This window comes from Strix uralensis, chromosome 3 (genome assembly GCF_047716275.1).
Source record: "Strix uralensis isolate ZFMK-TIS-50842 chromosome 3, bStrUra1, whole genome shotgun sequence".
In the NCBI taxonomy this organism is placed as follows: Eukaryota; Metazoa; Chordata; class Aves; order Strigiformes; family Strigidae; genus Strix; species Strix uralensis.
Genome location: NC_133974.1, coordinates 53447399 through 53464029, shown reverse-complemented (window position 1 = coordinate 53464029; position 16631 = coordinate 53447399). Strand labels below are relative to the sequence as shown.

Here is a 16631-nt window from a genome sequence, read left to right as displayed (position 1 = left end):
TAGGACAATGTGGGAAACCAGAAATGTAGTGATTTGTTTGAATTAAATTATCATTGGTTTAAACCCAGCCTCACAACAGCATGAAGACTTGCCTACTGTGTATGACAGTTGTTTCAGTCTAGTTCCTAGTAGTCAGCATGAATTAGCACCTCACTTACCTGCTTCTGTGAACATACCAAGTCCTCTTTTTGGATTTAGAAATTGTTACGAATGATCTTGTCTATCAAAATTGTATGGCTGAATGACAATGCACTTAGAAAGACTTTAGAGAATGCTGAATTCTTTAAGCTAACTGTAGTAAGTGCTAAAAACATCCCACTACTGTTCCACAAACAGCCCTCCTAACAATCTAAAACTAAAGATTAACTCAATACGCTTACGTATTCCTGAGCTTTTGCATTGCGGTGACTACCAGATATATGCCATGGTTTGATTTTTAGATTACTGAGCCCTGGGTGAAAATTGCCTGGAAATAGGACTGAGGACTGAATAATAGTTGCACACACACACAAAAAGAGTAATCCAGCAAATGAACCCTTCGGGTCTGTTCCAGAGCAGGGCAGAGGAAAAGGAAAAGGAAAAGAGAAAAAAGTGAAGGAAAATTGGAAGGGGAATAGGAAGAAGAGGATTCATGGAATTATTTGATAAGCATATGTGTCTCTTCTCCCTTAGGAATGGACACTTCATATTTTCATTTATTAACATACAATCTTATTTGCTAAAAGCTTTGCCTTTTCTTTCTTGTTACATACTTTATAAATATGAAATGTACCACTTAACCATTAGAAGTGTCATACTTAATATAATTTAACAGAATAGTAGAAGAAACAAAATAAAAAAAGGAAACATGATCACTTACCACATGCATCTGTGCTGCAGATAAGAATCTCATTTTCTTTTACAGCTACATATATTCTGCATTGCTATATTACCATTATTATATCATAAGCAAAATGGAAATAATGAGAAGCCAAAGAAAAGTTACTGGCAGTGCAGACTCCGAAGTACAAGAGGTGTTAATAATATCACACCTGTTCCACAGGGCAAAGTATTTAAATATTAGAAGAATGACTCACTAGCTCTGTCAGCTTTATTCTTTTGTATTTTTCCCCCCACCAATGTGGCTATTTAAATTCCATTTGCAGTGACCTCTGTTAAAAGAAGGAGTTTCTATATCCTGATAACTGTTCAAAATAATAGCTAGTGAGGATTAACCACTGGTACAGATTTTGAATCCAATTCTCCTGGGTTTAAAGAGCCCTCTTATTTCTCTCTCTTTTGTCACAGAATGAAGTTATTTTTTGGGCAGTGAAGGATGTCTATACATTAGATATGAATTATCTACTGCGAGAGTCAAATACACTGACCAAGATCTGTGATTAGTCAAATCTTAACCCTTTTCTCCTTTTCCAAGTGTGCTCCCTTCAAAACTACAAAAGAAGTTTTTGTTTGCAGTTGCCTTACCTGGACTATTGTTCTCACTGTGAGACCATTTATGTGAGACATTTTGACTTACAGCACAATGGCCATAGCATGATAAGGACTGCAAAGATTATTCCAAGGTAGCATCATCCCATTTGGTTCAAAATATTAAGAGCACAGAGACAAAACTGACCCCAGGCACAAATGCTTTCGTGATATCCAAATAAAGAGTGTGACCTTTCTCCTTTTACTTTTCCTTGCCCTCTGCACAGCTTCCTCCAAGCTTAAACCTACCTGGCTTCATCGGTTGCCTGGAACTGGCTACCCTGAACGATGATGTGATCAGCCTATACAACTTCAAGCAGGTCTATAACATCGACACCACCACATCGCCACCTTGTGCCAGGTAGGGGACAGTCCCACCGTCACTCTGCTGCTCTGGTTTGTTGCAAGTTTCAGCCCTGGTGGTTAGTTCCTGGTTTAGATTACAAACATGAAGGTAATACCGAGTTGCCCAGAAGGAACGTGCCCACTTTTAACTCCTAGTTGCATCATCAAGATAAACTTACATATATATATTGGGTGTTGGACTCGATGATCCTTATGGGTCCCTCCCAACTTGAGATACTCTATGATTTGTTTCCATTAGCTCTCTCCAACCTTGCTCATGCATTCGAAAGGAAACCTGCTGTGTTAGCTGGGACATGGTCCAGGCTCCCTCCTTACCCCACTGCTTGCCTAGGACAGGACTGCTCCTGACTCAGATCCTGTCACTGCAAGCGATACAGCCACAGCCAGTTAACTGCACTGGTAAACGTGAGTGCTGTCCCACCGCCAGCTAGCAAAGCCAGTATGGAGGTTATCTTTCTGCCTCACACTCTTAAACCAACGGAAATTCCTCAGATAAGCCCTTCACAAACTGGAAAATGAAGCCCCTAAAGTAGAAGTGAATATCAACCCCAGCGTTCGATTAGCACAGACATTAGCAGGCATTTTGTTCATACAACAGGCAGCAACAAAGAACCTGCAGCTCTCACTGGGAAGAAATTCAGGAGGTGTTGGGACAGAGCAAATGATTGTTTCCCATGCCATTCCCACAGGGAGTGCAAGCTGCTGCTCTCCAGGACAGTGCATGCAGGCTGCTCCTGGGCTCCCCAGTGGAGTCAGTGCTCAGCTAAAGGCCTTGGAGATTTCCAACAGGTTTCTGCACAAACCAGGCAAGCTCTTAATAGAAATGTATGTGTATCCTTATAATGAGGAAGCGTTGTAGGCCTGGCACTTTACAAGGATGAGCAAAGAATTTTCCTTTCCTCTACACACAACACAGGATTAAAGCATGATGTAATGATGAAGGAGTTAGAGGCACCTTCAAAGCTACATATTATTTTTCAGAAAAAAATTCCCAGAAATAATTTGAAAGAAAAAGTCATCAGCCTCACCACTTCCAGGAAGAAGAAGCAGTTCAGAACAATTATTTCAAGAAAGTATTTCAGTTGTAAAGGCCTTTAATCTTCCCCAAATTAAAATGGGGATATGCCAAATATTGCTTCCCTGCTTGTTTTTTTCACAGAAATAAGTTGGCTTTCACTCAGAGCCGGGCTGTGAGCTATTTCTTTGACGGCTCTGGCTATGCCTTGGCAAGAAACATTGAGAGAAGGGGAAGATTCAGCCAGGTGACTCGGTTTGACATAGAAGTTCGAACACCTACAGACAACGGATTGATCCTTCTGATGATTAATGGGGTGAGTACCACATCCTGCTGGTACCCTTGATCTGAGTACCACAAGTTCTCCAGTACTTACAATATCATGGAAAATCCAAAATGCTTATGTCCTTACATTTAACTTCTGGAAAGAGGAAATACTTTGTGTTCATCTGGAGCACATATACATTAAGAGAGAATTGCAATGTGCTCTGCAATGGCCCCAGGAAATCAAGGCCCTGAGTTGGACTCTGCTCTCATCCAGAGACACTCAGGACTTCAGAGTGGTCATACCCTTCTGATGACACTTTGAGAGAGACTGCAGTTAAACCCAGTAGTTACACCTTTATTTACATGAGAATGCACAATCAAAGTGATAGGAAATTTCTGCTAAGTAACTCCTATAAAGCAGCCACTTCGTGATAGCTGCCACTTTATAACTGTGTCTCAGGGTGTAGTAGAGGTAAATATTTAAGTTACTGAAAATAGAAAGTAGCCCAAATAAAAAGGCTTGATCCAAATATCACCAGCTTTTCAGAAGTCTGAGGTTGATGCAAACTCTATAAGGGTTTGAAGAAAGCAAATTCCACATGCAAATTTCTATGCCACCACTAACCTTCGCTCTTAGGAGGTTTTGGACTAAGCAACTGCTGTTAAAAGTTTAACAGCCTCTACTGCAGATCAGTCATTTTTCTTCCAAGCAAAAGTGCCCAGAGGTTTGTCGGAGATGTAGGCGCTTTGTGTGTTGCAGTGGAAACTGCAATCAAGATGGATGTTAGCTGTGGCACACCATGCTCACAGGCACTTTTAGAAAGACCATGTAAACCAGCCCATTATTCAGTTCTGCAAAGACAGCTCATAAATATTCTGAATGTAATCCCTGTTTCATTATCAAATTTAAGCTGTTCAAGACAAACCCAAGCTGCAGTTTCCTTTAAAAGCACTAGATTAAAACCTGCTTTCACTACTTTAAGTAATGACTTAAAGTAGTGGATGGACTTATTTGTGTCAGAGACAGCAGTTCTTGGCCTGCAGTAGTTTTTTGAGAATTATTGTTCCCATGTTTCCATTAGGCATGGGAACAACAGCATGAACACTAAGAGAGAAGATGAACATTAACATTAAAAGCATTAACCCAGATGCACAGTTGCTGTAACCTGTCCTTTCTGCTTCTTTATGTTCAGATTTGGAACAAGACTAATTCTATGATACAGATCTTCATTTCAAGCACTCCCTAAAGATTATCTAAAGTAGAGCTCCTGTTTATAAAGTTTAGGTCACACAGCCACAGAACAGAAGCCAAGCGATAAAGCAGGAATACTCAGGAAATCCAGAAACCAAATACACAGTGAATACACACTAGCTACTGCTCAGCCTTCAGTAAATACATCAGTGCTGATCAGGGCTGTGAAAACATATAATCCTGAGCTATTACAGGCATCATGACAGAAGCTGCTAATGCAGATATAGCCATTCTAGCACAACATTGCTTTTACCAGTATAACATCTTTCATTTGGGGCATGTGATGTTACTTCAACAGTAAATAGATGTGTTTGCAAAGTATTTGAAATACTTTGCTGGTAAAGAATATTGACTTTATTGTGCTACCAAATACTGTTTCTACTGAGAAACAGTTCACCAAGTCTTCAAGTAAGTGCTGTTTATCAAACAATTATGTGTGAATGTGTACATATACACATATATTCTATATAAAAAAGAAATCCAGAAACTGTGTTATAGTTTTGCAAATAAAAAGACCTTTTCACAGCATGCTTTTGCAGACATGTCAGACACTCTCATAAGTTTGGTTTTTTTTCTAAATTGCTACCACAATCATAGTGCTTTTCTGATTGCTGTTTTGTTTGTACAGAGTATGTTCTTCAGTCTAGAGATGCACAATGGTTTCCTGTACCTTCGCTATGACTTTGGTTTCAGCACCGGCCCTGTGCTGCTAGAGGACTCCATGAAGAAGGCTCAGATTAACGACGCTAAATTTCATGAGGTAGAGATGCAGTAACAATCAATCAATCACAGTCATTTGACCAACTATCCCAGCAGCTCCAAAGCAGCAATAAATTGCTCCAACACCAATGAGAGGAACAAAGGGATGAGGGGCCAGGTGATGCAGTAGAGCAGGCAGAAGAGTAGAGCAAATGAGTGGGCAGAAGAGTAGACCGTATGTCTGCTTTGCATGTGAAAGAGCACGTGCAAGTCCCACCACTACTGAGTGGTGGAAAGGGAAGTCTCTCCCTGAATCTCTCCTGAGTCTCTCTCCTGGTAAATCAGTGCCTGTGGACAGATTCTGTGTATTACCAGCCAAGGACAGGACAGTTCATGTGGGAGAAAAAGTGTTATTAATTCAAAATGAAATTATATCCAGGACAACTATATCCTTCAAATATACAACGCTCCTCAACTAAAAACATGTCATTATGTTAACTTGACCACTTCAGGTTTTATGCATCGTATTACAAGAAATATTGCATTTCCCATTTCATTTGAAGGCAGAATTAATTTGTTAAGAGTCTTTTATATATGCATAGTATTTTAGGGACTTTGGCAGATCTAAAATATCTACTTGTATTTAGTTTAAGAGAATTTGCTTTAAGCCAGTGCAACTGTGACAGTGACAGTAGCAAATCATGCTTAGTGGCTTGCTTCTCCTGCCATTTACTTGAGGTAAATTCAAAGTCTAATTCCTGATCCACAACTACAGCTACAGTTCTGTTCAACCTGTTTAAGCAGAGCACAATTAAGCCTTTTATGCTTTGAAAATTATGTAAGTTTTTTACAAAGTATGCCCTAGCTTCTTGGATAAATCAAGAAAGCACTCTGAAGTTAATGGAGCTTATCTGTTTGCTACAGTGTAGATTTTGACATGGGCTACTTTCATATGGATTTATTCATAAGTGAAATATGCTGGGTTTTCAGTCATCAGAGAAATTGTGACATCAAAATAAGCTCCCTACTAGTAATTGTTGTCAGCCTCTCACGATTTACAATTTTTCCAATAAATGGGAGGAACTTTTCAAACAAAAAGATATAAAGATGTAATCAATTTTGCAAAATCACTATGACAACTTACAAAATATGACATTTTGGACATTTTTAAGCACATGTTTTTCCTTTCAGATTTCTATTATATATCACAATTCTAAGAAGATGATCTTGGTAGTGGACAGGCGACATATAAAAAGTGTGGACAATGAAAGAACAGCAATGCCATTCACAGACATCTACATTGGAGGAGCGCCTGCTGAGATCTTGCACTCCAGGTTGGTTTACAACTGGGATTCAATCATTATCTTCAAGTAATCACCATATTTAAGTTGTGTTGTACGACCTGTGTTGAAGGGCTTACAATAAAACATTTTTCCCAGCCTCAACACCTTATGTAAAACAACTCCTCAGACACTATTCTAAGTGTCTCTCAGAGCTCTGAAGTATCAAAGATTAGGCTTGGTCCAGCACAGGTAAATTCTGCTGAAACTGGTCTAGTTTTAGGAAGGGTAACAGAAACTATTATCTTCTTAAAACAAAAAGGCATTTTCAAAGAACACATGAATACATAGAATTGCTATTCCTCCTTGCTCTGCAGAAACTGATCTTTGTAAAATATCAATGCACTAGCTCAAGGATCAAAACCCTCTACCAACCTCACTTTCAAATCTAAAGATGATATTTTTCCTACTACACACTTCAGTTCTGATCCATCTCAGTTTGTCTCTAGACCCAAGTCAGCTAGCTCTGTGTAGGCGTGGGAAGAAAAGAAAAAGTCGCATTTTCCCATCATACCATTTGAAAGAAGCCAAATTTAATCTCAGTAGACTGTATAACCCTCATTTCCTGCAGTGGGAATCTGCCAGACCAGAGTCACGCTCTGGGAGAGCAGACTGGCTGCTTGAAGAAGGGTATGCTCTTCTGACAGATAATATTCATTCCCAGGGTCAGACAGCAAGGCCAGCATTTTCAGAAGGCTTCAGCTGCTGTTTCAAGTGTCACAACTGCTAACAGAAATTCCATTTCTCTTCAAAATACCCACTATGTTAAAAAAAAAAAAAAAAAAAAAAAAAAAAGTAAGATAGCAAATGTTGCACAGTAGTTTCTAAGAATTAGTGGTAAATCTTCTGAAACCTTATTTTGTTGTCAGGAGAGCCTGCTGAATTAATAAATAATGTCTGAGGTATAAAATACTTACAGATTAAGCTTTTAAGATAGGGACAAACTTCATGTAAAGGAAAATAATGGCTTTCAGTCCCATGTAATTATTTGAACATGCAAACAAAATGGTGGGCAAGGGAGAAACAGAGTATATAATTTACATGGCCTTTCAAATAGTTCTTTACAAAGGTCTGTCATAAGGGGCTATTAAGAAAACTAGTGGGGTGGAGAGGGGAAAGGCTGCAGTGGTTTAGAAAGCAGCTAGGAAAGAGAAAATAGGACATAGCAGTAAGTCTTAAATTTTCACAGTATAAAAAGTCTACAGCACATGTCCAAAGGATCTCTCTTAGGGCTGGTATTAAATACATTAATGATCTAGAAAGAAAGGACAAAAGGATGGTGACAATTACTTCAGTTAATCAAGACTTGAGAACACCGAAAAAGCCCAGAAGAACCTAGAAATCTAGACAATTGAGCAGCTCAATGGCAGATAAGACTTGTTCACAAATGTGGGCTACAAGATGAATCACATGAATTATGTCCACAGTTTTCCGAGTGAATTGTGGTTATTCTGCAAAACACCTGGAAAGTGCTTTCTAAGCAGAAAAAATAGCATATCAGTAAGGAAGTTGTGTAAAAAATATCCATAGGTATTGTAAAAATATGATCCATTATAATATTGAAAAATGTATACAGAAATTATTTAAGGAGAGCTACACCTTTGATATTATATTCAGCTTTAGTTCTCATGACAAGAGTAGACAGCAAAAAGTATGGTCCAAATGTGGTGACATCATTCCATTTTCATCAGGAGCATAAGTTGGTAGTAGAATTATATCATCTGCTGGTGATCTACTACTATCTCTCTATTACTACTGCTATCTACTATTGACATTTATGCTTCCTTTTTCTAGACAGACTTACAATTAACTGACATTGGGGGACAGCAGCAGCGGGGGGAAACTATAGTCTTAGATGAGAAGTCAAAGCAGTGTATTTTCACTCTCTTCAACAGCACTTTCCTCTGTCAATTGCCTTTTTTCCCAAATAAATGAATCTGGAAATACCACCATATGTTTCTCCCACCTCAGGCACTGCATAAAGCACAAAGCTAAGGGGAGGTAGGAGCGCTGGGTATGGGGAACTGTTAAGAAACAAACTCAGAAGCCTTTATTTAGGTTAAAGTTTATCTTCTATAGTTCCTGTTGCTCCTAGAAAATGTTGTCAAATTGACAGCATTTAACAGAAAGGTGTATTTGTGGCATCCAGCCAGTCACATGGTCAATCAGAATAGATATTAAACTGGTTGACTGATATCCCACACTTTGATCCAAATCCCAGTGAGGATGGCAGAAGCCTTCCTGATGATTTAACTGAGGAGCAGATCAAGCCCCTACAGTGCTCCTCCTCTCACCTTATTTCAGACACGTACGTGTACATCTGTGCTACTTCACCTGAGGGTCCATTTTTGCCAATGTGAAAAAATAAGCATTTCCAGAGTCCATTCATCTGTTGTGTTTCCAATGTCTACCTTACAATGAGATAACTCATAGACAACTAGCACAGAAGCAGATGTCAACACTGCCAGTATCATCTCATGTGAGGTGAGAAGAATCCCACTGCTAAGGTACATCCTATTGAAAGAACAAAGACCATTTACAGGTAGCCAGGTCAAAACTCCAGATTTCACATACACTCCTTCAGTGTATTTGTTCCCTAGTTATCTGCTGGACTGGTACCCAGTAGATCCCATGTAATTTCCTTGCCCTGTCAGAGTCTCCATGATTTTAGGCAAATTACTTCTTCTTTGTGCACCTTCAGTATTGTGAGGATAAATTCAATTATATTCACCCTGTGCTGTAATGCTGTGATATCCTGGTGAGGGGTAGAGTTGAAAAACAGAGCAGTGACCCGGAGCAGTTGGGATACACTATGGGGCTATCTACCTCAAATCTGACATAAAAAGGATCCCGGAAGCCCACCTACTGCTCTCATTTACAATTATGTAAACCCACTCATCAACGAGCAGAATTTACTCTTACTGCCCTGACCTCTGTTAGTATTGTTTGTTAAGAAATAGAGATCCATTTCCTTCCAAAGGCAAGAAGGGAGCTTGCTAGTGAAAGCAAGACAGGAAAACTAAACTAGAACTTTTCTGAAGTGATAAAAGATGGAGATAGCAATCCATTGATTTTCACTGTAAGTGGATAGAAACACATTTTAGAACAAGTTTTTTTCATTTCAGCAGCTATTTTTATCTTTTTAAAGTTACTCTATATGGATCTCCTCTCTGAATTCTCATATATTTCTCCCCATAACACTTATTACAAGTGGTGCATCTTGACTTTTCAAAACACATAATGTGGTTAATTAGTGGTTTTACATAAAGATGCAGGAATTGCGCACTAGTGAGGCAAATGATTGAGGCTCTTCCAAGTTTTATAAAATACCTTGGCAACAAAAGTTCAGAAAGGCAAGGGCTATCTAACTGCAGCTTGTTTGGCATTGTTTTCCAACAGCATTAGCTCACATCTGGCAGGAAATATTGGCTTTAAAGGCTGCATGAAGGGTTTCCAGTTCCAAAAGAAGGATTTCAACTTGTTAGAAGAACCAGGAACCCTGGGAATCAGCTATGGGTGCCCAGAGGATTCACTGGTAAGCATAACATCATTTGTGAGAGAACAACAAAATTTTGTCAATGGATATAGCTGTGAACTTGAGTTTTACGCCAAACAATGGAAAGAAAGTCTTCAACCAAGGAAATGACAATGCACTCATTGACTGGCGGGGTGGGAGGGGTGTGTATGTTCAGCCTGCTGACATACTACCCAGTTTTCACCCTGAATTACAGCACAAGGTCTTTCACTTGATATTTTTATCATATGTGAGATTGCAACGTGAAAGCTGGATCTGAAATAAATTGTGTGCTGTATTCTGAAAGGAAATATTCCAACATAATTTGTTTTTTCTTAAAGAAACAAGGAGAATTGTCCTCACATGCATCCTAATACAGATGTATGAAATGAAAAAGACAGCAAGGTATTCACCCTTCAAATGAGTTCTTCCCTTAAGTCAGGCCAGTTCTTCCTCTGTGATACACAAACCAACTGCCCCAACATTAACACTGAGAAAACTGCCATTTTGCTTCTGATCCTTTCCATCATTTATCCTTTGTCCATTACCGTGCAAGGCTGGTAAATCTGAACAGTGTTTGTGGTCTTTATCCTACAGCCATGTCTACCCAAAGCCATGCTGTGAACCTGTGAAGATGAAGGAGACCACCATTTGTAGAACTCATCACACAATCTCACCCTCTGTCAACAAGGAATCTAGATGCAATTTGTCCTACCTTGGATTCAGTTTTACTCCTGAGACTCAGAGGGTTATAGACCACTATGTCCAACACCCTCCTGCCCCACCCCAGCACTCAGTGTCACACAGCTCAGACATGGTCTTAAGCCCCCTCTGCTTCTTGTCTTCATGCTCACTAACATCAGCAGACTTAGGATGAGGACAAGAATCCCAGGAAACAGAACAATTTGGCTTACACTGTCTAAAATGGCTACACATTCTTAAGCTTTTCACAGCATGAGAGGGAAGGCCTATATAAATTAGGTTAAGACATGCAAGAAAAATTGAAGGTTTTACAGAATTGAACTGGCTGCATCTTTAAAAAAAAAAAAAAGAAATAGCCTCATTCTTTTTATGATTTGAATGTTTTTTCAGGTTTATTTGTAATTTTGTTTTATTTAATACACAGATTTCCCGTAAAGCATATTTCAATGGAGAGAGCTTCATTGCATCAAGCCAAAAAGTGTCCCTCTTTAGTGAATTTGAAGGAGGCTTTAATTTCCGGACACTGCAGCCCAATGGGCTGTTGTTTTACTATTCTGAAGGAGTGAGTATATATTTCTTTGCAGTTTGTTTTATTTTATCCTCACATTGTTTCCCAGGAGAATATTAGGGGAATAATACAATTTCTCACTTCATGGTTTCATAATAGAGAAAGCACTCTGCAATATAGAAACATTAATTGATGACCTCATTTTCACAGTTCGCATTTGATCTACAGATGAAAACCAGCAATGCTTAGACATTATTTAGATGTTGAGAATTTGATTATATGCCTAGAATTAACACACATCCATTTGTGCTCAATAAAGCCCTTAGGGCAGAAACGCACAGTGGATCTTGCTGTGCTTAGCAGCACTGCAATCCCTATTTGGACCTGTAGGTGCTACCAAAGTACAAATAATATTAAGGGCTCGATATTTTCCATCCAGAGACAATCCCCTAGCAGCAAAGACAAAGTTTGTTTGAATTAGTGGGATGGTATTTTGAGCATTGCTGAGTTGACAGAAATGAGTCGGAAAGCTGCCTATGTTCCCAGACGGTACTTGGACCTCCATGTGTGACTGGGAAAAGCTGCACTTGAGAGTGGCTCCTTGCAGCTATGGGAAGCCAGGCTGCTCTAAACGCCCCCTCAGAGGTGTGACACAGGCAGAAATATGGATTTGCACTCCCAAAACGTTGTGTTAGCCAGAGCAATTCCAAGATCCTGCAGGCTCAGACTGACATCTGCAGCAAGCGTGAGCTCAGCTGACAGAACATTTGCAACCACCCCCAAATGGCTGTTCTGCCATACTTGCAGAAGACCAGCAGCGGTGCAGCAGGGAAGGCTGTATGGGTGTCATACACCACTCCTGAACTTTTATATTTTACAGCCTGGAGTACTACCTTAAATTGAAATCAGTAACCATGTCAGTTATCCACATCACTGCATAAATGAGACCTTACAGACAACACTTCTGGTTTTAACTCAAAAGCTCTAATCCTATGAGGTGCCAAGTGCCCTACTTAGCAAATACAGGTTCAGCTATTTAGCACCTGACAGAATGAAACTGAGGATTCCTACCAGTGCAGTGGCAGTGCGTGCTCTAATGGAAGAAACAATATTCCTGCTATGTGGCACGGTGATCCCCTATGCCTGACCCAGATAGCAGATCTTATCTCTGAGATAATTTTGAATGATTGAACGAGTCTGATCAGAGGGAATTAGGAAAAGAAAAAAATGTATTGGTCTTATGACTGCAGGAATCTTGCAGTAACAGCTGCTCTGTACAGTACCAGGGGTACCAGAAACACAAATGAAATGTAAACATCATACATCCCCTGCTAGATGGAAGGAGCTGATGTGACAGATACAAGAGATAATCAGCAGCAGAATTCCCAGAATTCAGGCTTAAAAAACAGCAAGAATATAAATTCTAATGAGATCATGTCCTGTTTTGCTTCTCGGTATACCTTTCTGCAAATAAAGCACAAATGGGGAAAACAGCGGGAAGGAAAATAAATACAACACGAAAATGCACAGAACTTAATTTTTCAGTGTTACACTTGCTTATGAAAATGTTTTTTTCTGTATTTCAGTCAGATGTATTATCCATCTCTATGGACAGAGGTGCTGTGGTCTTAAATGCAAGTGGAATCAAAATTCAATCACCAGACCGAAATTACAATGATGGAAAAAACCACTTCATCATTACTTCTGTCACCCCAGAAAGGTAAAGCTGTATCTTTTATTCCCTACCTTTAGAATATATATATTTCTTGAAAAGCACATTATCATTTAATATTCAGTTTCAAAGTGATGTTTAAGTGGGTTTTTTTAAGTGATATTTTTAACTGATCAATGCAGTTAAAAAAACACAAAGCCAAAAAATGATGTGATTGAAAGCTGGCCAGCTTGGCCTGAGCACTAGATGCTGGGAATTTTTAGTAAATCTAAAATAATAGTTTTTCTAAAAGCTTTTTTGTCCTCAGGGATGAAAGTAGTTTAATATAATTTAAGGCTAGCATGAGATTCATTTTTCAGCAGGATTGATTGTTCTGATTTGTTAAAGCAATCCCACATTGACTCTGAATTGAGGCATCTTCGCAAAAAGTATTCATTTGGGATATATACAGTGGAACATATTCAAAATATTTTTAGCACTGACAGACACAGATATAGGACTAAATACAGTAGTAGGGAATAAGTCTCTCTATGTGCTTCTTAAAAATTGTTAATTATTGGTAATGTTTTACTGTTGTTTTCTATGTTTAACATTTTCTTAGAAAGTCAAATAATCAAAGCATCTTTCTTCAAGAATCTTGCCTATGCAGATACAACCAGGTCATTCTCAGTTTTCTAATGGAAATGGAGGTTTGTACCTATGACTTCTGACATCTAAGAAATATGGTTTGAAAAGCTGAAGGTGCAAAAAGGTGTCTTGGAATTGCCTTAAGGACTGTCATGTTTCCCTGAGTGTGCTGAATTCTGAACTTGTCAAATAAAATTCATGTCTGATGCTTTAGTTATATTCAGTTTCTTATTAAAGCAATAGAATCCTTCCTGACTTCTGCAGCAACTAATGTGTTACAAAATGAGATTAGGTAAAAAGCGTTGTATAAACTCAAACATCAATGCACTGTGATAAAAAAGAAGGAAAAAGGGATAGGGGCATAAAAAAGGATTAGCATGTGCTTAGATCTTATTTTACACAAATGGTGACTCCATCCATTTATTAGTAATCCCTTAGTCTATCTATCTTCACTGAGTGGACTGTATTTTTTTTGGACTTCACAATTAACCCCAGAATATTATGAAATCCATGGGCCTCTGGACTCAACTTTGCCAGTGGGTTATGGCACTGCTACTTGTTGCACAGCTGGAAGTGAGAAGGTCTTTTCACTTTGAACGCTACCATTTATGATGCATACACTGAGTGGAGATTTTGGGTGTAATATGTTGTCTAACCACTGGCATTGATTTTTCTGAAAGCAGCCTACAAAACAGATGCTTTGCCTTTACAGATATGAGCTAACAGTTGATGACAAGAAACAAAGCAAGAAGAACCCATCAAAGGACAGAGCAGGGAAAAGCCCGGACAGCATCAAGAAGTTTTATTTTGGCGGCTCCCCCCTCAGAACACAGCAAGCCAACTTCACTGGCTGCATAAGCAACGCTTACTTCACTAGGTGAGTAGCATCCTCCCAAACACATTAGCAGGCAGTCACTGCCTGACAGCTAGAGTAGTAGCTCAAGAGAACTGATTTATTGTCACAATAAAAATCCCTGTCTCATTTTGTGAGGCTATGTGTGAATAAGTTTCTCACCTTATTTGCCATGGAATCTGTCGGCACAGACCTGCTAGGTTAAGATACTGTTAAAAGTGGGAATAACGTGCTGTAAATCAGCTTTCAGTACTGCACTTGCTAATGCTGCTGGTGCAATGTATAATTTGCGTAGCTGTAATTTACATTTATATTATGTAGGTTTCAGCTCTGCCTTTGAAACAAAATGATATTAAGGCAACTCACAGAAGCTGGGGAAGTTAGGAGTTTGGTCATGTGAAAATGATCTGAATTTGACCTTAATCACTTTATGAAATGTTCTTATATAGACGATTTTAAAGTGAATTTGACGCTGCAGGTAGATACTCTCTGTTTATGCAAGCATGGATAAAAGCAGAGGTAATATAGGCTGCCTGCATTACCCAAACATTGACTGATAAATCTGTACTTTTATCACAACCCAAGAATGAAAAAAAGCCCATCCAAACATCATTTAACCTATAAATGTTAAATTCTGTGATTTTTATGAAGACAATTCCAACACTTGGAAAAAAACTGTTCTTGTCATCCCCTCTTTGAAACACAGGTTGGATCGAGAGGTTGAAGTGGAAGATTTCCAGCAGTACTCTGAGAAAGTTCAGACTTCATTGTATGGATGCCCTGTTGAATCTCCTCCAGTTGCTCTTCTCCACAAGAAAGGAAAAAACTCATCAAAAGCCAAAGGAAACCGTAATAAAAAGGTTTGCTACAAACTGCCCCAGTACCATGCTAGAGTTTTCCAAAGGTGATACATACTGTGCCATGATTGGGAATTCTCCAAGTCATGGATCCAAAATGTATCACATGAAGACTATTTCAAATGTATGAAGGAAAGGATCCTGTTCCTTTACATATTCCATCACTGCAAATGACTGCCCTGACTCGATCGATCTGGCCTACACTTGCATCATTCTCTCTTGCTAGAACTGTAAAACAAAATTTATGACATCTTCAAAAAAGTACTGCAGAAACAAGCCTTCTTGATTTCTTTGATATCCTAAAGGCAAGAAGTTTGCTTCTGTTCTCAGCTACTTCTGTGTGGCTCTCTCTACTGAGTACAATTAGCACACATTAATATAAATGTGAAAAAAAACATTCTTTCAATATGCAGAACTTTTAGTAACTGTGTCCTCTTATGCCTATAGTATAGCTGATATCATCAAAAGCAGAGAGGAAAAGATTCAATTAGGAACACTGGGAAAAAATGGAATTGTAATTACGTTCGCTACACAAGTATTCTGTTTATCCTTTCTTCTGCCCTAAATCAGCATCTATAGTAGATTTGTTCAAGGAAAATTTGACTTGGAACCATTCATGATATTTTTGTAAGGAAAAATATTACTAGCTTAGATATAAATGATACTGTTATTTTATTCTGTCCCATCTTAGTTAAAGTTTCTGGTTAATGGTTCTCTTTCTATGAAGGTGGGAAGAGAGAAAGACAAGATTTCACAGCCTTCAACTGGTCTCAAAAAACTGTATCAAGAAGTGAATATGCAAAGAGACCCTCAGTGCCACTTGCCCATGAATCCCAAGGCAACCAAACATGCGTATCAGTTTGGAGGAACAGCAAACAGTCGTCAAGAATTTGATCACATACCAAAGGATTTCAGTCAAAGGTAAAGGGACCTTAGAAATGAAAATTAAATACACTGGGGAGGAGAAAGATGTATTTCAAATTTTTTAAAAAAGGACACGTTTCTGCTGTTACCCTGGCTTTTTCCTTTATATCTTTAGGCCAATATTTGTATAGAGCGTGTTCTTAGGATATATTAAAAAGTGTTTCAGTTGAGTAAGAGCAATAAATAGAATGTGTTTCCAGCTACACCCCTCTTGTGGACTCTTCACCTGCATTGTATATCAATAAAATCTGTTTCCTTGCCTACTTGTATGAAGACTTTGAGGATGTTAGTTCTATAGAAGCAATGCACCTTTGGTCTCTTTACACAAGAAGCAATGGCATTAGAGCAGGGCTGGAAAAGAATATGACAGTTCACCAAGAAATGAAGCAGTTACGTGTTGAGTGAACCTTGTCAGCTGTTTAATGGTTAGGAATCTACACAGTGCAGTAGGACATAAAGCTATGAAAAACATGTCCAATTCAAGCCATAATGGAAATTCAAGTAATTAATAATGAGTCCAGATATTGTGGACATTTAATTCTCAGGCTCGCACAGACTATGCCATATG

At 38.8% G+C, this 16631-nt stretch overlaps 1 protein-coding gene across 2 annotated transcripts in view; it reads left to right on the top strand.

The window, feature by feature from the left end:
- Window positions 1-16631, top strand: part of LAMA4 (laminin subunit alpha 4) — a 106054-nt gene that overhangs the window by 77046 nt on the left and 12377 nt on the right. For both annotated transcript variants that reach the window (XM_074862325.1, XM_074862324.1), the window contains exons 22-31: window positions 1695-1828; window positions 2993-3164; window positions 4996-5127; window positions 6258-6400; window positions 9806-9941; window positions 11047-11184; window positions 12717-12850; window positions 14142-14306; window positions 14989-15142; window positions 15867-16060. In XM_074862325.1, coding sequence (XP_074718426.1) covers window positions 1695-1828; window positions 2993-3164; window positions 4996-5127; window positions 6258-6400; window positions 9806-9941; window positions 11047-11184; window positions 12717-12850; window positions 14142-14306; window positions 14989-15142; window positions 15867-16060 — 1502 coding nt within the window. The remainder of the gene's footprint in view (window positions 1-1694; window positions 1829-2992; window positions 3165-4995; window positions 5128-6257; window positions 6401-9805; window positions 9942-11046; window positions 11185-12716; window positions 12851-14141; window positions 14307-14988; window positions 15143-15866; window positions 16061-16631) is intronic.